This window comes from Gadus morhua, chromosome 19 (genome assembly GCF_902167405.1).
Source record: "Gadus morhua chromosome 19, gadMor3.0, whole genome shotgun sequence".
In the NCBI taxonomy this organism is placed as follows: domain Eukaryota; kingdom Metazoa; phylum Chordata; class Actinopteri; order Gadiformes; family Gadidae; genus Gadus; species Gadus morhua.
In genome coordinates this window covers 6,649,092-6,673,318 of record NC_044066.1, presented here as the reverse complement: position 1 = coordinate 6,673,318, position 24,227 = coordinate 6,649,092, and the positions used below count along the sequence as shown (strand labels likewise).

The window sequence follows — 24,227 nt, the reverse complement described above, 5'->3', positions numbered from 1 at the left end:
AAAAGAGAAACTTGAAAGAAGATATTAAAAACTGCATCAAAAAAAAGTTTTTATTTTAAAAATCATTAAAAACACTGATCGGGCATTGGTAGGATCATTAAAACAAACATCCTACATTCACGCACACTCCTTTTTTCATGGAAATCTAGCAGGTGCAAGTCAGGCTATCCCCTCATTCATGTTCCCAGGCCAGGGCTACCTGGGTAACAAAGGTCAGACCCAGAGGTCTTTGCTGTTGCCCTAACTACTAACAGTAGTGATCCATTGGTGCTTCATGACGGTCCAGTCATCAGCTTGTGCACATAAAACAAACATACAAAATGTAGTTCTATAGTAGGCCTACGCTGAATGCGTAGATATTGCCATGTTAGTAAAATAACATTTTAAAAATGATTCAGTGTTTGGGGAAAAGTAATTCTATCAACTATCGTTCTACACGACAGAAGTGTAGTAAAGACTATGATTTAAAAAAAATAATTAAGATAAATTCAGAAAAATTCACAACCCTAAATGGCAACTGGATTCTCTATTTCATCGTCTCGTATTTCCGATCAAGAAAATACTTGACGAACCAACCTACAGTAAACCTTTCTGCTCAGTTTTCAAATCCAGGGTGGATCCAGGAATAAGCCCAAGCCACACCGCAATAGTTCCAACTGTGGATCTGTCAAGTTAAATTTTAGCCCAGGAATTAGCCCAGGTAGTTCAGGTGGTTGAGATCCGTCCGATTAAAGGGTAGGCCAGGAAGTAGCCTAGGCCTGCGCCAAACAGGACACCCAGAAAGATCCATACATTGTAGGACATGACACATAGCATTAGCATGTAGCTCATGGCCACCTGGAGAACATGGAGAGCTGTCTGGACGCTGTGTAGCATCCACCTGCAGAAGAAGATTGAAAACACAATAGTGAGCCTGATATTTACTTTATACCCCTGGCAGCTAATTAATGACATGTATCTAATCACAGTCAATAGGACCACCTTAATGACTGGTCTCTGTATTCACTGTCGATGTCTTATCTGCTACTTAATGCCTTGTCCGTGTATTCACTGTTTAACCCTTATCTGCTACCCTCTGTCTAACCCTTCCTTAACAAGCTGTCTCTGCAAATTTCCTTCACTTCCCATACCTCTCGTTCGCTCACGTGCCCAAGTTATGAAGCAGGCAATATTTATTAAACTTCTTTGTTGTTCATAGTTTTTGAACATTTGAAGAAAACTAGGCGCACATCGCGCCCTTTATTTATTCAGAACGAACAGCAAATATTGAGCTGTGTCTGGATTCAACAGAAGGATCCCTTATTGAGGCGGTTGACGGCCAGGCATGAAGGTAAACATGTTACGAAACACATTAGCTAATCCTATTAGTTGAAAAAACAATGAGCATTGCTACCATCTGCAAAAATTCCTTTCATTCCTTTCTCTTTCATGACATTTATCAAAAAGCAGGTTTTCTAGGACACGTGGGAACCTTGCCCTAAAGGACCTGTCTCAATAGACACACCGCCTATCCCCAAACTTCTCCATAATGGCCTGTTTCTGAGTTCACTGTCTAACCCCAACCTGCTCCTTAATGACCTGTATTCACCGTCTAACCCCTACCTGCTCTTTAACGTCCTGTATTCACTGTCTAACCCCAACCTGCTCCTTAATGACCTGTATTCACCGTCTAACCCCTACCTGCTCCTTAATGACCTGTATTCACTGTCTAACCCCTACCTGCTCCTTAACGACCTGTATTCACTGTCTAACCCCTACCTGCTCCTTAATGACCTGTATTCACTGTCTAACCCCTACCTGCTCCTTAACGACCTGTATTCACTGTCTAACCCCTACCTGCTCCTTAATGACCTGTATTCACTGTCTAACCCCTACCTGCTCCTTAATGACCTGTATTCACTGTCTAACCCCTACCTGCTCCTTAATGACCTGTATTCAAAGTCTAAACCCTACCTGCTCTTTAACGTCCTGTATTCACTCTCTCACACTCTCTTTCAAAAAAATATTTTTTTTAGGCCCTATCGCTCCCGCTTTCCACCCTTTCCATGCTCCCTACCCGTTGGCGATGATAGGCGTATCCGCAGGGGGCTGTATGGGGGCCAGGGAGGACTGGGAGCGGCCCGGGGCCAGCACCGAGATGCACTCCCCGGGGCTGCCGTCGCAGGGTTGGGGGTAGCTGGGCCTGTAGAACTTGGTGCCGGAGAGGGGGCTCCCCAACCAGATCCTCCACATCTTCAGGAACTCAAAGAAGACTGTGAACAGGCACACCACCAGCACTGACAACACCATCCCTACACACACACACACACACACACACACACACACACACACACACACACACACACACACACACACACACACACACACACACACACACACACACACACACACACACACACACACACACACACACACGTTTTAGAAAGGTACATTATTCAAAACAAAAAGTTATGTAACGTCTGTGAAAATAGTTATGTCATGTACTATAAAACAAACACGTCATGTAGGCAACTCTAGGGCTATGAAGGTTAATTGCTCAGACTCTGCAGCCTTTTAGAGTAATCTGACGCAATCTTTGTTTGATACAACATAGCCTTAAGTACAAGCTGGTTTGCAGCAAACAAATACAGAAAAACAAACATGAGAACCATAGATGCCTGCGGACAGTCTTTACACTAGACTGCTATGAAACACCTCTTCTTCATTTCTTGGTGATTATATTTTACGTACGTTACGGAGAAGGATAGCCTAGTAGCGTGTTTACAGGGCTCATTTAAACAGAAAACAGTTTATCAGTATTCATGCATAGAGCTTCGCCTGCTTGTTATCCACACTTTTATGCTCCAGTGGGACAGGTCCAAACAGGATCATAGTGACATAAACAACTTTAACAATCACCCGTTGCTTTGCAGACAGTGACGGCAGGGACCACAACCCCGACAACGTGTTCCCCTCTAACGCCCTGCCCTAGCCCAAAGGTACGGGTATCCCACACAGCCCTCGCCATAGACTATGTTTAAGGTATCGTAGGTGCACCAGTCTTAGAGTGGTGAGGCATTAGGTCACTTTAGGCACACAGTGTCTTCGAGTGACCACATGCTCCACTTATACAGCACATAGTCATGTGTGTTGCGTGTGTCACAGTCATGCATTACACCACCGTGATTCTTTGTACTAACACAAACGTACAAAGAACATGATTGGTAAGCACTTCATATTTAACGTTCACACACTTTTAACAGCGGACCACATGTAATCTCAATCTGCAATCTCCCTTTTGTGCAGGGAGCGTTTAGTCGTTTAGCTGCTAGCAGCAGTCACTATTATCCAAAGAGACTTGCGGGGGATTCAGATAGAGCTCATGCAGGGTTTGGCATTAGCAGACATCTTGCTTTAGGCCACCTCCATCATTATTTAAGGCTAATGATGCTGTTGACGTGCCTCAGCGGTGAGGCTCAACCAGGTGAACGGAGCTCTGAATCAATACGATAATTAGCCGAGGCGCCCTGGACCTTCAGGGCCCACAGGTACAACGGCTTCGTTATCCAGAACGAAGCCTTGGTCACCAAAGTTAATTCTATAGAAATAAGCCTTGGTTACCAAAGTTAATTATTTATTTTGCTACATGGATGTTTCGACCAATCATGTGGCTTGAGAGGGGCATCTGTAAGTGTGTAATTGCTGAACACCATCTCGGCGAACACTAGTAATCTGGTGTCTTTAAAGGTTTCAAATCCATGTAGACTGGAAACTGTAGAAGTACGCTTATTCAAAACACCCTTCAAAAAGCTACGTCCACTCACGCAACGAGTTATCTTCGGTAGCAAATCAACGGGGCGAAAAAGTGAACATGCGTAGCTCCGCCCCTTGCGATTGTTGCTTTCCGGCCCAGGCTCTGTGCGTTCTCCCCCCAGATTTTCTGCTATAACATCGTGGGACTGCTGGATCAGAGGTTTTGCTATAGCATAGTAGGACCGATGGATCCAAGATCACCTTAGTTACAATGCTTTGTTATCCAGCACAAAACCGCGGTAACTATGAACTACAGTAAGCATGGTACCTATGTTTGGAACCATGGATGGGAACATCAGCACGTACCTGGTGGGCTCTGGACGGCCCAGAAGTCAAACAGGAGCGTGACACTGCTGGACGCATCAAATGTCATCTAGGGAAGGAGACAGAGCACACCGCGACACGTTTAACTTACAACTAGAACATCCGTTTTCTAAAAGTATGGAGCCGGGCTCTCCAGGCGAGCGACATACAGACATACTGTGGCATGCATGTCTATCAACAGCAGTTAAAGAGGGAGCAGAAACAGGGAGGGAGGGAGGCAGAGACTGAGCGATAGACAGAGAAATTTGCAATGCCATCTATCTAGAGCGTCCATAGGGAATACAAAGGGGCATATTGTCAGAGCTGAACAGCTGCCCAGAGTCTGAGAGAACACCATGCTTCAAATTTGGTTAATATCTCAAGATATTTCCCACACTGACTATCTCACCTTCATACCCTTTTGTAAGATATGACAACGCATTTCAGCATTGTTCATATTCCACTGTTGTTATATAGACTAATTTTGTATTAATTCTTAAGTAAGTAGGTCTATACATCTTCCTGAAAAAAAAGTGTGTCTGTCACTTTGAACTTTAGTTAGTTAACTTTAGTTACAGAAATTTGACAATCTGAAATCTTTTGACTATGACGTTAATATGGGGAAGTAACCTGAATAAATGCCATTGTAGGGAGTGTAAGCCAATTTAGCAGTCCCAACAAAGGGCCCTGACGGGGTCCAAAAATAAATAAATAAATAGATCTCTGATAATTTAACAGACCCGATGGCAACTCTAAAGACACAAAGGTTAAAACCAGGATAGGTATCGATCCTGTTGCTGTCAGGAATCACGTCAGACGTCAGGAATGAAAGTGTATTAAGATTGGCTTTCTTTGAGAAACTATGGGCGGGATAAGAGAAATAAATAGTTCAAGATAGCAGATGGCTTACTCAAACGATCTTTAGTTGCCTGTGCTGAAATGTATACTTTGGCCTACTTAATGACAACCGAACACATTTCTAGGGTAATTTAAAATTAGCATATATACATTAATCTGCGAATACGGATGAATATTTAAGAGGCTACATTGGTAAACATTCACCACGGAGTGCAGCTCCCATATTTGCACAAATTCGTAATTTTCCTGCCCGACCTGTATTTAGCAAGGCTGCGATGTACCAGACCTGAGTGCACAAATCTTCGGGTGCACCATTGTATATGTTGTTACTATGTTGTTATTAGCATTCGGTAATAAACAAATATACACCCGATAGTATACTTCATATCATTTATACCAAGTCTAAAACAGCTGCAATTTCGCACAGTAGGTCTCACCTGCATCGCGGCTGAGGGGGAGAAAGTCGCCTGTTTATCAACGGGGGGTCTTCAGCTGTCGGTTCTACACTCCATTCCGACTTAAAGCGCTTTGATCACAGGTGCAAGTTGGCGTCGCTTTCAAGATAAGTTCATATCAAGATCGAAACTATGTTACTCCTCCGCCGAAACATGGGACATATGGCTTGTCAGTCAGGCGCCGCTGCTGACGCCTCTGTTGTATCGTCGCTTCTTGGGATTTTGATCACGTGACAGCCCGGAAAATCCCTGACTGTATTTTTTTATGCATGTTTCTTTCTTCACATGGCGTGCTGGTGACCTCTGTCGGTCAACTGGTGGTATGGCGGGTAGACCGCCTCAGAGCATGATGACCGCGCTCTGGTTTAAAGGCAGGACACATTACAGAAACAGGTCGAATAGAATCAGAATCAGAATCAGAATTACTTTAATTACATATTATACACAAGAGCAAGGTAGTAAATAAAGGTAAGTATCTGAAAAATAAGGTCTGGGCTAGTATTGCAATGTGTGCTCATGATATAGCCCTTAATCTAAAACTCTTTAGGGGGTGTTATTAAAGAAGAATACAATTTAATAGAATAACATTATTTTATATATTTAAAAAAAAAATGAACATCAGATTATTATTACGCTTACAATTCCATTGCATTTACAGTAACATTTAATTATATTATTTTATATTTTGCAGTAGAACCACATCCTCAGTTACCCTTTAAAGTTCCCGCGCCGGCAGGGCCAGCCTCTCAGCCTATAACATTGGCGCGCTCCACCTGTGTCACGCCGAACCGCATTGCACTAACTCATCCTTCCACCAATTGAAGATGGGGACCTATCTGTTAGAATTACCGTCCTTTAATCAAAGACAACATGCAGTGATTTATGATCAGACTTAATAAACGTCTGTTTTTGGGATGTTTTGTTCATTATTAATGGTGAAATGTGTACGAGTGGGATTATTGTGGGATTAGTTTGCGTGCTGTCAGAGAGCGGAGGCGGACAGCGGTGGGTTGGGCTGTGAGGTGGTCAAGATGGCGGCGCCCTGTGGAGTGGAGCTTCTCTAACAGGTAAACACCTCCCGTTTTTTATGTCTACCGTTTTCCTTACATACTTCCAAGAGTCGATGCTGTTTGTTTGAATGTAAGTTGGGCCCTATGGGTCTCCGGCGAGCAATGAAGACTGTCAATTGTATTTTTTTTCCTCCCGTTTATTTCCAGCTAATGGTAGCGCTTGGCGATGAGAGTCACTTGTACTCAGGAATACAGCTGATATCATCTTAAATGAAACGCTGATATTTTATATGATGCGCATTCTCTATTTCGACCCTGTGTCGCTTAGTGCTGAAACAATGTGGGGGTTTCGGTGTCATGCCTGGAGAGGATAATCGGATAAAGTAAGACGAACCCTGCCCATTGTTCGGCTGACTTGTTTACGACAACCAACAAGCAGTGAGTGAGTGCCACTACTCCGAGCTGCTGCTCTGCTGACTACAAAGTGCGACTCCTCGGGCTGCGCAATTCTTGCCAACTTGTAAATGGTTGATGATAGAATATATATTTGGCATTTTTTTTACTGATTTTTGCATCAGTTGCCTCCTGATGCAATTGTCGTCGGGCTTTCGGCAACACAGCCCGATGACCAGCCAAGTTAGAGGCGTAGACACTCACATCTCTGGACGTTTAAACCTGTAATCGGCGTCACATCAGAGATGATACAAACTATGAATACTGCTTCATCATTCATACGTAGCATTGTGTTTGTAATATCCTCATGCTTTAACACATTGCATTTATGGACAGTGCTAATGTTGTATGCCCCCTCTAAATAGGCCTCGTACTTCCAAAATAATAGCTCGACGGTCATTGTGTGTTCATTTGCTTAACGGACACAATCAGACCTTTGTTTTTTCTCTGACAGAAGGTAGGAACAACTTGACAAATAAGATATTTTATCCAGACTCGATAGGATTTTGCACGAGAGCACTGGCAACCAAAGCTTACAATGGAAGCAACTACTACAGCCTATGCAGTCTGATTATTCCCTGTTAATGATAACATGCACATGTAGGCCTATACTTTTGGTAACCATTATATTTTCGTAATCTACCTAGGATGATATTTTTTATCTTTATCTGTAACCACTCCCGACTGTCTCTAGAACTTATTTTGGTTAAGTATGAATGATGGAAAGGGAAAGTGTGTGTGTGTGTGTGTGTGTGTGTGTGTGTGTGTGTGTGTGTGTGTGTGTGTGTGTGTGTGTGTGTGTGTGTGTGTGTGTGTGTGTGTGTGTGTGTGTGTGTGTGTGTGTGTCACATTCTTGACCTAATCTGAATGGCCACATGCAAAACAGTTCAACTTGATGACATCACAAGTATCAGCATGACAGATCAGTTAATCAAACATTGGGGAGTTGTGAAACAAGCAAAATAGGAGTGAGTAACCAACATCTCCCTTATTACAGGCGTCATAGTTACCACAGGACCTTTTAAGTTGCAATGTCTGTACAACTTTGAAGTCACAATGTTTTTCATGAACTTTGTGTTTTAGATTGTATGCATTATAAAGAAGTAAAGTGCATCTCAATTGCCATACATTTTTCAATTTTTGGCCAAATACTTTGGATACCTTAAATGTCGGGATGAATAAAAACTGAATTGGTTACGTGTACCTAAATACAGCGGCTTGATTTTTTATCACAGGATTCTATCAATACATCTATCCATCACTCTATCACTTTATCTATCTAATACATCACTTTATCTATCAATATAAACATCTTTCTTTCTTTCTTTCTTTCTTTCTTTTTTTTTGAAGCTGCCAATCCCAGAAACCTTGTTGACTGCTGCTGCTCTTTGTGGAGGCTCTTAAATTCAATCCATCCCATATTATCCTGACAACAATAAGTAAATGTATGAACTATCAGATGCATTAAAATCCCACAGGATCACCTGATCACAAAAACAAATGCCTTTTCATGTTCCGGTTTGCAAATGACCAGTTTTCCCCGGTCAAAGCTATTCTTGTTTGGATCACTAGGCTCGTTCTCGCACAGCTCAGAGAGAACCACTGGTGTCTTTTACAGTAGAGGTAGTCAAGTCAACCCACAAAATGGCCGTTGTAAATGATGACCAATATGCATTAGAAGAACTGACTACAAGTACAGAGTCAGTACTCTCCTAATGGAAGGAGCCACATACCTTCATTTGAAATAGGGTACTGTGCTCTGAAATACCACAGAGACGACGACGACAACAACAGCAGCACCACTGAACAAGGCAGCTGATGTGGCCACAGACCAGTGAGCTAAAGCCGGCTCTTACCAGAACAAACAATCATGTTGTTGTCCAAATTGTCCCACAGTGCTGCAGTTATGAACATCACCTGCCATAGTCTCTGCTATCAACAGTTTTCCACTATTCAATATACACTAAAGCTACAACTCTGCCCATTTAGATGTCCCTGTACTTACTACAAAAGGGGGAAAGTATTCATGTTATGTTATCTTCTATTTATGAACCACCCGGTCAAATGCAGCTTTAGGTGCAATGCATCCTGGGTGATGGACAATAAAATAAAATTGTCTTTGTTGTTTTGGGGATTGTTGGTGCAATTCCTGAAACGAAACCACGTACTATACACCAGTCTGTTGGTTTTAGGGAGGAACAATCCTTTGGGAGCGCCCTGCCAAATCCACTTGTAAGTTTCATAAACAAGCACATTTCTGAGGGGGAGAACAATTAGGGCTTCTATCTGTGTTGGGTTGCTATACTCAAGTCTATTCATAGGAAAACACTTTGCTGTTTTTTTTTTTACTTTCTAACAACACCTTTTGCCTACCAATAAACCTTCAAGTGCTCTTGGGTGTAAAGGATAGAGCTTTTAGCATGTTTCAAGGGACAGTAGCCCTTGAAGCAAATCCAAGTATTTTATTGTCAAACTTTAAAGTCACCCATTGAGGTGCACAGGAACCATAGATGTAAACAAGGACCATATATGGGAGGGCATGTCCAAGACAAGGGCATTGAATGTGTATGTGGTGGTCAACGTAACAAGTCCCGACACAACAGCCATATCTAAGACCAATATGTGGCTGTCAATTCAGTAAGGAGAGTGAGTGTTGACCTCAGAGGACGGCTGTGTGTCCGTGTGTCCATGTGTCTGCAGCCAAATGGGATTTCCAGTGTTTACATGGAAGTGGCCGGGGAGCATAAAGGTTCTTTGTGTGATCCTGGGCGTCCGGAGAGCTGCCAGGAACAGTTCCTTCAGGTCAACAACCAGGGCGGCTCCTGTTTTTGTGGTGCCTCTGACCTGAGCACTTTGTCCCAGCGAGAGACAAACTGGGGAGCAGGCACAGACACATTCCTATGGTGGTTGTGTCGGCCTTGCCGAGACCAAAGTTTGGCTTGGACCTGTTGTCTGTGGTAGCTGTCACTCCAAATAGACATTGCTCCTTCAATGCTCTGGTTGCTTTGTGTTTGGATTTTACCCTGGTTGCTTATTCTCTAGTCAATAATAAGACACTTATACTATACACATGACATAAGTACACAAAAAGTAACTGATACATTTTCTTTTTTAACCTTTTGATTCTACATCAAAACACTATCGTACATTGAAAAAAAGGCAGGATTACGGTTCTTGGGACATCTCGCACACGTAGACAAACGGACGTTTAAAACACCCGCTCTGAAACGACCACACATTGGCTATCGTCACATGACCTGCTAATCCTAAATCACAGCTCTGACTCTGCTGGGAACTCTTTCCTTCAGAGGAGCCTGGAGAGTGTATCGGCCCCACGGAGCCCTCCAGCCCGGGCCGGTAGGCAGGCAAGGACACCTCCCCCCCCCCCCCCCCCCCCCCCTTCCCCGAGAGAGAGACCAGCCTCCGCATCCACCTCCTCCACCACCTCCACCTCCACCACTGCCAGCATGGCTCGGGAGCAGCCCAACGTGTTGGACCTTCTCCCCCTCTTGGACACCTCGGACCTCCGCTTGCTGGAGGAGACCAGAGGCCTTATCAACGACCACCTCAACGCGGGTAAGACATGCCCCTCGGCCCAACGCCCTCTGTTGGCCTCTTCAGGATGTTGGTGTGTGTGCTCCCTCTACGTTCCTTTTGGTAGAGTCCACGGAGCAGGTTGATCCTTCGCTCTAAGTCACTTTGGATAAAGCATCTACTAAATGTGTAATGTACTGTAATGTGTGTAAAAAATGCGAGGGTGGATAGCGCTCGGCTCTGTTCATACGAACAAGCCAACTATTTAGTCATCAAGCAGATGCTTTGATCCAAAGTGGCATTTTTTTTACACCCGTCAGTCATTCATTAATGAACAGGTATGGGAAATCGTGGTCCAGGGGTTTGACAGGTGGACACTGGGGATCAAACCCAGAGCTTTCCGACCAGAGGGTTGATCACCTTAGCGACTAGACGATGCTGCCCTAAGCCTCCATCTTGGCCATGTGGTGCGTGTCTTTCAGAGCGAGGGTCCATGCTGCTGAACGGACTGGTGGACTACTTCCTGGAGACCAACTCTGCCCAGGCCATGCACATCCTGTCGTCTGTGAGGGAGCCCCATGACAAGGTGCGCTCGCCTCACCCTAGACCCTCTGGAACACTCTGGAAAACTCTGGAACACTCTGGAACACTCTGGAACAGGGGTTTTCAATTCTGCAGTGGATGAAGTAGGCTGTGAGATGGCCATTATTAAAAGATATATGCATGCATACCTAAATTAACAGTATTTTTTATTTGATCATTCCTAGATATTTTCCTTTCTGAGATAGTGTGTTGATGAAAGATTTACACAAAGAAATGTTATTTATCAGTTTTATTTTTATCACAACCTTTTTCGACAGGGTAAGGATAATATGTTGCTTATTTTACTGCGCGTAATAATTGGTAGTCGTGAGCTACTAATACCTCTGAGGTTCACCACCGTCTTCACAGGATGAAAGGAAACGACTGAACTCTTCAACCCTACCTCGTGTCCACATTGCTTAGAAATGCTACTGTTGTATGTGGGTCCTCCTTGGAGAGTAGCCACTGGTGCTATTCACTCATCGCCCATCTTGGTTCCTTATAAGTTCTAAAATCTAGCTGTGTGAGGGAACCGATGGTCGAATACTGCATTCATTTCCCCCACCAAGCTAGCTTTTAGCACCAAGATGGCCGCGAGGTGAATAAGGCGCATACTGTGCATGGTTGCAACATTGTGCAACAATAGTGATTCAGTCTAGTGTGTAACACAATCAACCTTCCTGAACATAACTTCAGTGACATTAATCGCACTGGGCAGAGCGGGCCGTGGATTTGAAAGGTCAATCCTCCTGGGCTTGACTGGTTCCAGCACAGTTTATTTGTGTAGACTTTTTTCATGGTTACAGTCTCAAAGGGCTTCCCAAAGTTGACAAGAAACATCCTGGCTTCGTTTCCTAACGCTGAATCATCCAAATGTCAAGGACCAACTCCCAGAAACCAAAGTGGTTTCTGGGATTTTTATCCTTTTTTTTTTTTACTTACAGTTTTCAGACTATTATTGTTACTGTCAGGGATTGACCCAGCATTCAAGCCGCATTACGTTACCCCGTACCCCCTATACTTATTTGGCAAACACGCACACGCTTAATTTGTAGCAGTACTTAGAATTAGACTAATTGCCTTACAGCACTAAAACATAGGTGTGTTTAATGGCTGTGTCACTAACGTATGGAATCGGTAGCAACAGCGCCACCAGTGGAATATGTGAACATTGTGCCTGGTTTGCGCCTGGTTTAAAAGATGCAGACAAAAGTTGTTCAATATCATAAGTTCATAAAAGGAAATAAAGTAGGGTAAATAAATCAAATAACAATGATTCAATCAAATAAAAATGACATTTGCAAATAAGTATGAAATGATCTAGACTAGATTTGGATTTATTGAGAGAGAACAGTGGCAAACATTCAGGCATCTGTCCAAACTAGGAGCAATAACAATAGAATGATTATGAGTAGTGTCTTACAAATATCTTCTAGTGTAATTTTTTGTTCTTGTGTGTGAAGAAGTTGCTGATTGGATGACCCTGTCTCCTTCTCTCAGCACCTCCTGGACAAGATGCACGAGTGCATGACCAGACAGGCGTGCCGGCTGCCCACCCTAACGCTGCTGGGACATGTAGTTCGTAAGCAGCCCTCCTGGATCCACAAGATCAGCCGCTACCCCCTGCTAGTGTCGCTAATCAAATGCCTCAAGGTAAGATCCCCCCTCGCTTAAACCCTATTGGTTGATGTTTCTAACAAGCCTCCTTACATCGCCTTGCTTAAAATGTATTTCTAAACCGTACCAATATCAGATTAGGGTTGGGGCTGAACGATTTGGGGAAATAATCTACGTAATTGCGATTGTTTCGACCAATATTGCAATTGTGATTTAGTATGTAATGTTTCATTTTAAAGCTCATTTGGTTCTTTATTATTCACTAAACAAGCAGTAAATCATTCTTTAGTATGACCAACACAACATTGGAAGCAGTCACCATATAAACTGCTCTTTTCTTAGGCCAGGCTTATGTGTTGTGATGAATTGATGCATGAATTGATATTATAACATCTTGTTCAACTATTGAATTGTAAAAGATAATAAATATGAATCTTAGTTTTTTTTATCGCAGCCTTGGCTATTTGCAAATCGCGTTCTTTTACATCGCGATGTTGGTTTGAATTAGATGAATCGCCTTTATTCAAATTCTCAATTGTTTAAAGTAGAGCTGTCAGTTAAACGCGTTATTAACGGCGTTAACGCAAACCAAATTTAACGGCGTTACATTTTTTATCGCGCGTTTAACGCAATTATTTTATATTAAAGGGACTCTTACCTTTGTTGCATTTTTACACTTTTTTTGGATAAGGTTAAATTGGTATTAATAAGGTAATAACACTCTAATATGCAAGACAGACCCACCAGGAGTAAAAACAAACAATTATTTTACTCTCATAATATTTAGTGAAAACTTCAACCAATAAAATTCTTCGGACCGAATGACCTTATTGGCCGACAGACCTGTCTGTTTGCTGCATGGATATATAAGGTTTTCCGTCTGCTTCTTGTGGCGCATTCGGGCCCGCGTCATCAAGGCGCGTCCTCAACTAGAGGGTTTGTTTTGATTCCACGGCAGACAGTAGCGAGTAGCGACCGTAGCGACTGACGATGGCAGACCAAAGTGGTCCACGGCGTACTGAAACTGCACCATTCAGTCCGATTAGGGGACTCATCTCGGACTCAGACTCACAGAGTTACCCTCCTCTCGAGCCTCAGGAAGACCTCCAGACTGTTGGCCACCAACTGCACCATTCAGTCCGACAAGGGGACCCGATTCGGCCTCAGAAGCCAAGTGGTCCCGCTCCCCTGGATGATTCTCAGGACCTCCAGACCGTTGGCAACCAACCGCACCACTTAGTCCGATTAGGGGACCCGTTTCGGACTCAGACGCGAAGTTGTCCCGCTACTCTGGAGCTCCGGGAAGACCTCCAGACCGTTGGCACCCAACCGCACCACTCAGTCCGATTACGGGACCCATTTCGGACTCAGACGCGACGTTGTCCCGCTACTCTGGAGCTACAGGAAGACCTCCAGACCGTTGGCACCAAACCGCACCACTCAGCCCGATTACGGGACCCATTTCGGACTCAGACGCGACGTTGTCCCGCTACTCTGGAGCTACAGGAAGACCTCCAGACGGTTGGCACCCAACCGCACCACTCAGTCCGATTACGGGACCCATTTCGGACTCAGACGCGACGTTGTCCCGCTACTCTGGAGCTACAGGAAGACCTCCAGACCGTTGGCACCCAACCGCACCATTCAGCCCGATTAGGGGACCCATTTCGGCCTCAGACGCTACGTTGTCCCGCTACTCTGTTTGTAATGCTCATACACCTTTCTTATACTCAGTGGGACCACTGTCCTTCAACATGGGGCCTCAAAACGGTATCACACGAAGCCCATAAAATTACAGTGAGCCACCTGCTAAATTTCTTGTTTACTAGACCCCTGGTAGATATTATGACCCCTGGGAGTCTAAACATAACCGATGGGAGTCTAAACATAACCCATGGGAGTCTAGAACTTTTGTACTGTAGCGACCCTGGGACAGTTAAATAGTTTGTGTGTTATGTGTTACATTATATTTCGTTGTCCGCTATGCCAGTTGTTCTATGTGCATGTATTGTAATGTTCTTCTTGTCAATCAGCGTGGGGGCGAATCATTAGGTCAGCTGGGGGAGGGCCTTGGAAGAACAGGAGGGTGGGGGCCTGCACGCGAGTGAGACCGTGTTGGGGGTTGCCGGGGTAACCGGGGTTTGTTTTGTGTCGGTTTTCTGCCGTTGGTTACAATGTTACGGGTTTCAGTGACCTGGTTTTGGTTAATTAAAACTACCTTCAACTACTAATGACTCGACATCATTATGTCACCGGCGAGGTCGTTACAGTACTCTAAAAAATAACGCTTAGTTTTGTACTCTAAAAAATAACGCTTAGGGGGTGGGGCATTGGAGGAAGGCGGGATGATTTGAATGTGCTGTAATTCTCAAATGCAACAAAGGTGAGAGTCCCTTTAAAAAAAAAAAAAACTTTTTTTTTTTTTTTTTCCTTGGGCTCAAAACAAAGAAGCAGTAGCCTGACTGCTATGTTCAAATGACATTTGTTCAAAGCAGTCGTTTAATTGCACTATAGGCTCTTTTTTTGTATCGTCCTGTATTGATCAGTGTATATGCCAATGTTGTTATCAATAAAAAATCATTTGCACAAGGCAAGCCGATGCACTTCACCATGTTGATAAGAGAATTAAAATGAGAAGAATTATGGGACAAAAAAATCAAGGGATATTTAGCATAGAAAAATAATTTGCGATTAATCGCGATTAATTAGAGTTAACTATGACATTAATGCGATTAATCACGATTAAATATTTTAATCGCTTGACAGCTCTAGTTTAAAGTCAAAATAGCAGTTGGCATTGGTATTGCTGCTATGCAATTCAAAATATAATTGTAAGGTAATCAGACCGACTAGACAAGGCTGTGGAACAGGCCCTACTCTCAATATCTAATGAGATCGCTCTGGTTTGTGGTGTCATTTCTCCGGTACTTCCCCGGTCCCCCGCTCATTGACCTCCCTCCCTCCGCTCTTCTCCTTCCAGACGGACTCCGACGTGGTGGTGCTGATCACCGGCGTGCTGGTGCTGATCACCCTATTACCCATGATCCCTCAGGCTGGGAAGCAACACCTGGGGGACTTCTTTGACATCTTCAGACGCCTGGCCTCCTGGAACCAGAAGAACCCTGGTAAGCTATTTTCTGAAACATGTTCACAATCCTCCTTCTGGTTCTCACACTTCATCGTTGATTCAATGTCTGGTGCTAATATGAGGTGGCTGATTCCAATTCGGCAATACGTAGCCAATCACGTGTTGCTAATTCCAGTTCCTTAACTTTTTGCTGGTTCCAATTCTCCAACATGTCTCTGATTCCAGCTCTAAATTCCAACTCTTAATCATGTCTCTGATTCCAGTTCTAAATTCCAATTCTTAATCATGTCTCTGATACCAATTCAAAATTCCAATTCTTAATCACGTCCAATTCCAAGCAGCTGAACCGTTGTAGATCCATCAGCCAGTGGTGCAGATATGAACGTGTCCTGAGCCCTTGGTGTCTTGTTCCTCTGTGTCCCTCCGTCAGGCCACGTGTCGGAGGTGTACATGATCCACCTGCACGCCGGCGTCTACTCCCTGTTCCACCGGCTGTACGGCATGTACCCCTGCAACTTTGTCTCCTACCTGAGAGCCCACTACAGCATGAAGGAGAACATGGAGACCTTCGAAGAGGTCGTCAAGGTAACCTTTCTCTTGCGTTGTTGCGTTTGATGCTATTTCATTTACTCATTTATAATGTCTTAACCTGTGCATATGGCTGTGACTTCTGCTACTGTATATTTGTATATAATTGTATCTACCTGTGTATTTTATGTTCCATATTTTGAATGTGTATAGTCTACCCTCTATGTGGACCACTGAACTAGAACTGAGTTTGTTTGAGGCAGTGTTTCTGAAGCATCACCTTGTCGCCCGTCTATAAACCCAGCCGATGCTGGAGCACGTCCGCATCCACCCCGAGCTAGTGACGGGGACCAAGGACCACGAGCTGGACCCCACCAGGTCGGTCTGGACGCCACACACTGCTCAATATTCACTGCCTTGACGGCCTCCTTATTGACCAACACTCAACCCTATGTATTGATCGATGCTCTCTCTATATTACCACGCTTGCCTTAGCCTAATTAGGTTGGTTATTTAAATATATGTACATATAGGGCTGGGCGATATGGACAAAATCTTATATCACGATATGAGTAATTTTATATCACGATATGGATATATATCACGATATGGTATTTTTGAAGTAAATTAAAATAATAAATGGCTTAAAATAACCATAGTTCACATTTGATCAGTTTTTTCTTTTATTTTGAACTTGAATTTCAATGCTTAGAAAGGAGTAAGTAGCGAACAATCTGTCATTAACTGCAGTGTCATAGTGCAAACATCTTGTAAACATTGAACTGTTTTTTCAATACAAATAACATTTTTTTTTAAAGGTGTGCTTCACACCTGCCTGGCTGTCAGTCAGTGCAGTGTAATATAAAATAAAAATCACAGCATCACACAAATATTTTAAATACTAATTATACACTTATAAAATAAAGTTATGTGCTGTGCAAATAGCTGGTGGTAAAAATAGAACTGTTTCTTCAATACAAATTTTCACATGTTAACTTGAATTTTTTTCAAGTTAACAGGTGAGTCTCACACCTGCCTTGCTTCAGTCAGTGCAGTGCAATAATTTTTTTTATTTTTTTATTTTTAATTTTTTTTTTTTTCTCTCTCGATATAAACGATATGGCCAAATCTCTCCCGGTAGACACTTTCATATCGTCCACGGTATGATATTGCCCAGCCCTATGTTCATAATGCCTTTATGGCAATCCATCACTTCTTATTGATCTTCTGCCTATTCATCTTCCATTCCCGATCCTCACGGGTCCCTGTGTACACACATGTTGGTACTTTGTATGTACACACCGTCCTGTCGAACAAACAAATGAGCAAAGTGTATTGGGGCCACGCCAATCAACCAATCCAATCCTTTCGCTGCAGGTGGAAAAAGTTTGAGGTCCACGACATCGTGATTGAATGTGCCAAAGTGTCCCTGGACCCCAAGGAGGCGTCGTGCGAGGAGGGCTACACCACCATCCCGGAGAACTTCTACCCCTACCACCACCTCCGCTGCCTGGACCGCACCGCCAGCCCCCACACAGACCTCCACAGTAGCTATGGTCAGTGGAGCCTCTTACAGGGACAACTCACTGACGCGTGTAGGATGAACATGAACTCCTGTATGTTTGGTATAACAAGGACTATCTAACTCTCTGGACTGATCTTTTATGTAATAAGAGATCTAAACTAAATAAATATAAAGTATAAAAAAAAAATAGGAATCTGTTTATTTGTTACAGCAGTGACCGGGTACTTAGCAGCATACTTGGTACTGCCAAATCACTACAAAGCTATTTCAACTTTTTAAATCCTTGTCTCATCCGCAGGAAGTTCTTCTTCTACACCTTTCTCCACCCCAAGACAGCCCCTGGCCCCGCCCCTGTCCCTGCCCCCTTTTTCCGGGACCCAGTCCTCCCAGCGTAGCCCGCAGTCGGCCAGGCGCCAGGTAAGAAGACCACCTGCCAGGCCTGTGTTCTAGTCCATTCACCATACCTGTCTTGTAGTCCAGTAACCACACCTTTGTTGTAGTCCAGTCCAAGTCCGGTCACAATACCTTTGTTGTAGTCCGGTCACCATACCTGTGTTGTAGTCCAGCCACAATACCTGTGTTGTAGTCCGGTCACCATACCTGTGTTGTAGTCCGGTCACCATACCTGTGTTGTAGTCCAGCCACAATACCTGTGTTGTAGTTCGGTCACCATACCTGTGTTGTAGTTCGGTCACCATACCTGTGTTGTAGTCCAGCCACAATACCTGTGTTGTAGTCCGGTCACCATACCTGTGTTGTAGTCCGGTCACCATACCTGTGTTGTAGTCCAGCCACAATACCTGTGTTGTAGTTCGGTCACCATACCTGTGTTGTAGTTCGGTCACCATACCTGTGTTGTAGTCCAGCCACAATACCTGTGTTGTAGTCCAGCCACAATACCTGTGTTGTAGTCCGGTCACCATACCTGTGTTGTAGTCCGGTCACCATACCTGTGTTGTAGTCCAGCCACAATACCTGTGTTGTAGTCCGGTCACCATACCTGTGTTGTAGTCCAGCCCCAATACCTGTGTTGCAGTCCGGTCACCATACCTGTGTTGTAGTCAAAATACTGGTCTCCAGTTCAACAACACTTGTTATCCACGCCTGATTGGTTGCTTTGATATGCTAGATCAGTTTTATTAACAGGTTTATCTAGTCTCCAGGGATAGGCACGTAGTTTACCACGCCACATGCCGAGACTTGGAGCCATATCTGGTTCACTGATTCTATATCACTCAACACCCCTCTCGACTACAGCGGTGCAGGAATGAATGCACTTAATGAGGTTCACCAAGACATTAACAGGACGATCTTGAGTACATCAACTGAAATAATACAGTAGGGATTAAATACACTCACACAGACACACTCAGTCAAAAAAACAAACGCACACACACACGCACATGCACACACACACACACACACACTAGGGCTTTGACTCCGAACTTCGTTATTCGAATATAATTAGAATATCAAAAAATAAATCAAAATTCAAACGAATATTAGGCAGCCCTTAATATTCAAACCTGTTATGGGCAGGCCAAGAGGGAGAGACGTCGGAGAACCCGACGCAGTCGGCAGTGAATGAAGTATTGATTAGACAGTGATTTAGACCGGTAAACATAGCAACGCGGTAAACAAACCTCGCGACGCCCAATCCAGTTCTTACTGAAGGCATTTAATGGGCAAAATATTATTAATAAATATTCTAATATTCATATTAATACACAAAGAAACTTCGAATATGATTTTTGGGCAAAAGTCAAAGCCCTAACACACACACACACACACACAGACACAGACACAGACACACACGCGCGCATTCGGATCTTGACTGGTTCTGCTACTCCACAGGAGTCTGTCCAGGTGGTTTTGTTGTCATGGCGACGCTGTGTGCCTGTCTCTATTTTTGGGCGTGCTATCCAAAAGGCCTGACCCCCGGGGGGGTCTGGGTGTCTGTTCTGCTTCTCTGACCCCCGTAAAAATAGAAGTCCCTGTGGAGGAACACAAGAATAACAGGATGGATTGAATCAGTCGTAGCATAGTCATAGTCATAGACTGTGATCCTAACAGGCTTATTCAGACCCCGTGTAAGACTGTGTTGAGTGTGAGTGTGTTGACGTGGAGGTGCTAACATGTGCAGGCAGGCACTCAGGTGTTAAGACTGCGATGACTTAACACTTATGCGCTTACCTTGTACTAATATGCGTTTAGGATTCCCCTTCTCAGCGGTGTTGTGTAGTATTGACTTGGACTTGGGCCTTGCAACTTAAGACTTAAAAACTTCTCTGCTTGTGGGTCACTTTGGATAAAAGGGACTGATCAATCTAGTTACGTTTTAGCCACTTGAATCCATCCTTCTTTTGTGTGTGGTACCGTAGATCAGATCTAAAGGCTATTATTTAAGTATGATTTGTAAGAAATAACCTAGCCATAAGCTCTAAGGCTGTGAGCATCTGGTGATCTGTTCCTAGTGAAATGTCCCCGACGCTGTATGAGAACATTTTTATTATACACCCCCCCCTTGCTTATTTCTGACCAATCAGGGCATCTCTCTCCCTTCCCTGATTGGTTCTGGGAGACTGTCCTATCCAGTGTAACGGTACAGTAACATATTGGCTTGGTCCAACTTGACCGGCACCACAGATCCTTTATGTGAGCACTAATCCCATGACCCGTCGCTCCAGGACTCCAGTGGGGACCTGAACCCCTCGTGTGGCGGGAAGGACCCCCTGTGGAGCCCCTCCTCCCTGTGCGGCATGGCCACGCCCCCCTCCTCCAGGGGCATGTCGCCCAACCTGGAGCTGTCCAGCAGCGCCTCCCACCTGTCCACCCGCTTCTACTGTACATCAGGTCAGTCTGCACACACACACGCACACGCACACTCCCAACCCACTTGACTACATACTATATAAGTAAGGGATAATGCCTGACGAGGTGTCCATAACCAGGAATTAATGGACAATGCGGAGGCCTTTAATTCCTGATAAAGGACACCTTGAAGGGCATTATCCCGCTTATACCACGGCCACTTGCCAGAGAATATAAATTAAGACCATTCATACATGTTTTCATGCGTTTTACAATCAAAATGTAACGATTTTCACAAGCCATCATTAAGTTTCCCTGGTAACGCCTGAGGTTTGACCAATACCTGGAACAAACATTACCCTCCGATGAGGTTCTTATGCAACAGAAACGTTGTTCACTCCTCCAGTAAATAGGACGGACCTTAGATACGACTTGACTACGGGAGATAGTCTAGTCCGCTCAGATATGAGCCAGAGAGCTAACGTTATGCTAGCAAGATTGAAAGTCAATAACACTGCGTACGGCTGACAAACAGTAAACATGATAAGACTAGCTAGCTAACCAGCCATCACATTGTCCCCAAATCAATATCAAGATATCTGGCGCATTAATGTAGAAGGGTGAATAGACTATTTGACTGGAACTACTTTGTAGGTGTCCATATATCAGGGATTAATGGACACCCTGCAGCCATCAGAAACGAGTATTCCCCCAGACCGTGGTATAATCCAAAATAACTATATAGTATGTGGTCAAACATTTATTACCATCAGTGCGTGTGGATGAGTGAGTGTGTGAGGGAATCACTGAGTACATGCAAGGTTTTCATTCTACAGTACTTCTCTTGTCGACAATATAAACGATGTGTCGTATCACATGCACGTCCTCACACGCATCCCGTCGACTCTATTATGATGACGGTGTTTCTCCCTCGTCAGGAGGGAAGGGAACCCCCGCCTCCAGCACCCCGGCCACCTCCTCGCCCCCACCCACCCTCTCCGACGACTACTCCCTCTCCCTCCCCACCAGCTCGGCTCAGTCCAGCCCCCCCCGGAAGGTGGGTCGCCTGTCTCCTGTCTCCTCACGGGTTGTCTGTGTACACACACACACACACACTCCTATTGAGGTCACGTTTATGCGTTGATAACGTATATGACATCGTGACTTGGCTCCATTTATTCATCACATGATCGGATGGTATATTTTAATACAATTATATGAATTGTGATATTTCACAAAGGTGTAGTTTAATAACAATTTGGTTGCATGTCCGGTCATGACATCATTTCCCCTGGGAACTACCTAATGCAAAGTTGCTGTGTCACTGCTGTCATGACGTCATTGTATATCATGACGAAACCTGATAAAGTTGACGGTCACGATATACAACTTTGTCATATTATGCAACCTATGTATCATGAGTTATATATCATTGATAGTACATATCAGGACTAGCATGATGTAGTTGTGTGTTACGGCACGTAACTATATATCATGTATATCATGACAGTAGGGTGTTTTGACAGGTATGTATCAAGAAACTATGTCAGAGTAGCATTATCGTTCTATATTATGACTTTCATTAAAGCATTATATATCATGACTATTGTGACATAGTTCTATGTCGCGACAGTTGTATATCATGACATTTATGTATCATGACGGTTATATATCATGACGGTTACGTATAATGACAGTTATGTCTCATGACAGTTATGTATCATGACAGTTTTGTATCATGGCACCGTTCAGCAGTGGCGTGACGAATCAGACTCTGTGTCTGACTGTTTAGACGCAAGCAGCCCAACAGAAGGGGAAAAAGTTCATATTGGCCCTGAACAAAGGCGCGGTTGTTTTGGCCTCAGTCAACTGCCAGTGGAATTTCACAGTGGCACATCTGTCTTAAGACCGGAGGGAACCACAGTGGAGCGGTTGTCTGAACTATTTTTCAGCTCAGACCCTTTCAGAATCATGACACGCATAACCGCTGTGTCAATTTTGAGTGAAATTGCATCACAGCGATTTCTCACGGGCGGCACGGGGCTCAGGAGGTAGAGCGGGGTTCTGGGTCGATCCCTGGCTCCTCCAAGCCGCAAGACACCTCACCTTAACTGCTCCCGACGAGAGGGCTGTCCCCTTGTAGATGTGTGAATGTTTGTGTGAGTACAAATGACCATGTAATCTGGGACTGCGTCGTGGTTGAGGACTTACAATACTGGCCGCTGCTGGCCGTGAGGGTGACTCCCGAACCGACGAGAGGTAACGTTAACATAAGTAGAGAGTAAACACAGCCTACACATAAGTGCAGTTATCACAGAAACAGACTCAATACCGAGTATTAAACAAGTACAAGGGCACGCACTCGCAGTGTTTCACGTTCTCGCCGTTCTGAACAGCGCACCTTGTTGGCGTCACATGATCTGGACTGTGTCGCCAAACAGGATGTGAGGTCACGTGATCAGGATGTTGGCCGGGCTGTGAGTGTGAGGCTCTGGTTGTGCGGTGCTTTGAGGGGCCGCAGGTTAGATACTATCTGCTCATTCCACCATGTGTTGTTGTTCTTGTACCCGGTTACGATTACCTCATTTCTGTTCTGCTTCGTTGAGAGCCGTGCTGGGAGGGATGTTGAATAGAACCAAGATGGGAGGAAAACCAACATCAGCTGAGCTGGGTGCTGAATAAGTGCTGTGTCATCGGTTGAATAATTCACTGATGAGCGCAGAGTCATTAACCCGAGGACAGAAGTAGTGGTGAAGCCTAGTTCAGCTGCATTCAGGAGCCACCTGGGCTAGTCTTCAGCCTGCTTGTTTCCAATCAGCTTCTTATGCATTTCTTTGTACATTCATTTAATCTTTGTATGTTTACTCGTGGTCCGAAGTGAAATGGTGTGGGTTTTGTATTTATTATTTATGTTTTATCTAAACAAGTTTAGGATCGGATTTGTAGTATAAGCAATTATTCTATGTTTATTATACCTTAAATATAATTATTCTAAATCCGATAATGGTCTTGACAATACCCTCCATCGTACATTTTCTTAATTATTTATGTATTTATAAAAAAAATTGTTATCCGGTCTGATGTAAATGTTTCTCTTTCTATAAATGTTGGTGCCTCTGATATCTCAGATGAATATCTAATGGTATTTATTGACACTGCCTCCCACCTCGGTCCTTTTCAGTGTGTCTCCCTCTCTCTCAATCCAATGCTTTAAGTTAGTATTCCCAGTTCGAATTGTCGTTCACTTCATTTTCTAAAGGTGTCATACAAAGTGTATGATCAAAAAAAATCCCCAAACCCTGAATCAATAACTAATGAGACGAGGTGTGACCTTCGACCCTGCAGGATCGGAGAGGCGCGGGAGAGGCAGGGAGGCAGGGCCTGGTGCGGCAGGAGCACGTTAAGGACCCCGCCAGGGACCTGGAGAAGAGCGGAGCCGGGGGGGGGGAGCTGCTCACCAACAGAGGTCGGCCATCTTCCCCTCACTGGGTTTGGTCTAATGTCCCCTTGAGGACCTCAAGGAGGAGTCTCTCTGACAGAGTAGACTCTCTAATGTGTTGTTCTGTGGAGCTCAACTGGTAGAGCCTGGCATCCACGCTGCCACGATAACAAATCCATGCACTCATGGACAGAAGCGTCCACGAAATGCCATTTACGACCAATCAGGCTGG

The 24,227-nt window shown here is 44.3% G+C and overlaps 2 protein-coding genes across 2 annotated transcripts in view; one reads left to right on the top strand and one right to left on the bottom strand.

Annotated features, from left to right (window-relative positions):
• Positions 1 to 29: 29 nt before the first annotated feature.
• On the bottom strand, positions 30 to 5,653 carry slc31a2 (solute carrier family 31 member 2). The gene is made up of 4 exons (XM_030341791.1): positions 5,391 to 5,653; positions 4,099 to 4,165; positions 2,057 to 2,291; positions 30 to 880 (listed from the first exon to the last, which is right to left on the bottom strand). Exons 1-4 carry the CDS (start codon positions 5,394 to 5,396, stop codon positions 706 to 708), a joined length of 483 nt encoding a protein of 160 aa, XP_030197651.1. The 5' UTR covers positions 5,397 to 5,653; the 3' UTR covers positions 30 to 705.
• A 742-nt stretch (positions 5,654 to 6,395) lies between these two features.
• Positions 6,396 to 24,227, top strand: part of tsc1b (TSC complex subunit 1b) — a 28,319-nt gene continuing 10,487 nt past the window's right edge. Inside the window, exons 1-12 of the mRNA XM_030341600.1 lie at positions 6,396 to 6,475; positions 10,180 to 10,447; positions 10,888 to 10,991; positions 12,488 to 12,640; positions 15,585 to 15,729; positions 16,123 to 16,277; positions 16,525 to 16,598; positions 17,598 to 17,776; positions 18,044 to 18,162; positions 20,433 to 20,598; positions 21,495 to 21,613; positions 23,902 to 24,022. Coding sequence (XP_030197460.1) covers positions 10,339 to 10,447; positions 10,888 to 10,991; positions 12,488 to 12,640; positions 15,585 to 15,729; positions 16,123 to 16,277; positions 16,525 to 16,598; positions 17,598 to 17,776; positions 18,044 to 18,162; positions 20,433 to 20,598; positions 21,495 to 21,613; positions 23,902 to 24,022 — 1,444 coding nt within the window. The 5' untranslated portion in view covers positions 6,396 to 6,475; positions 10,180 to 10,338. The remainder of the gene's footprint in view (positions 6,476 to 10,179; positions 10,448 to 10,887; positions 10,992 to 12,487; positions 12,641 to 15,584; positions 15,730 to 16,122; positions 16,278 to 16,524; positions 16,599 to 17,597; positions 17,777 to 18,043; positions 18,163 to 20,432; positions 20,599 to 21,494; positions 21,614 to 23,901; positions 24,023 to 24,227) is intronic.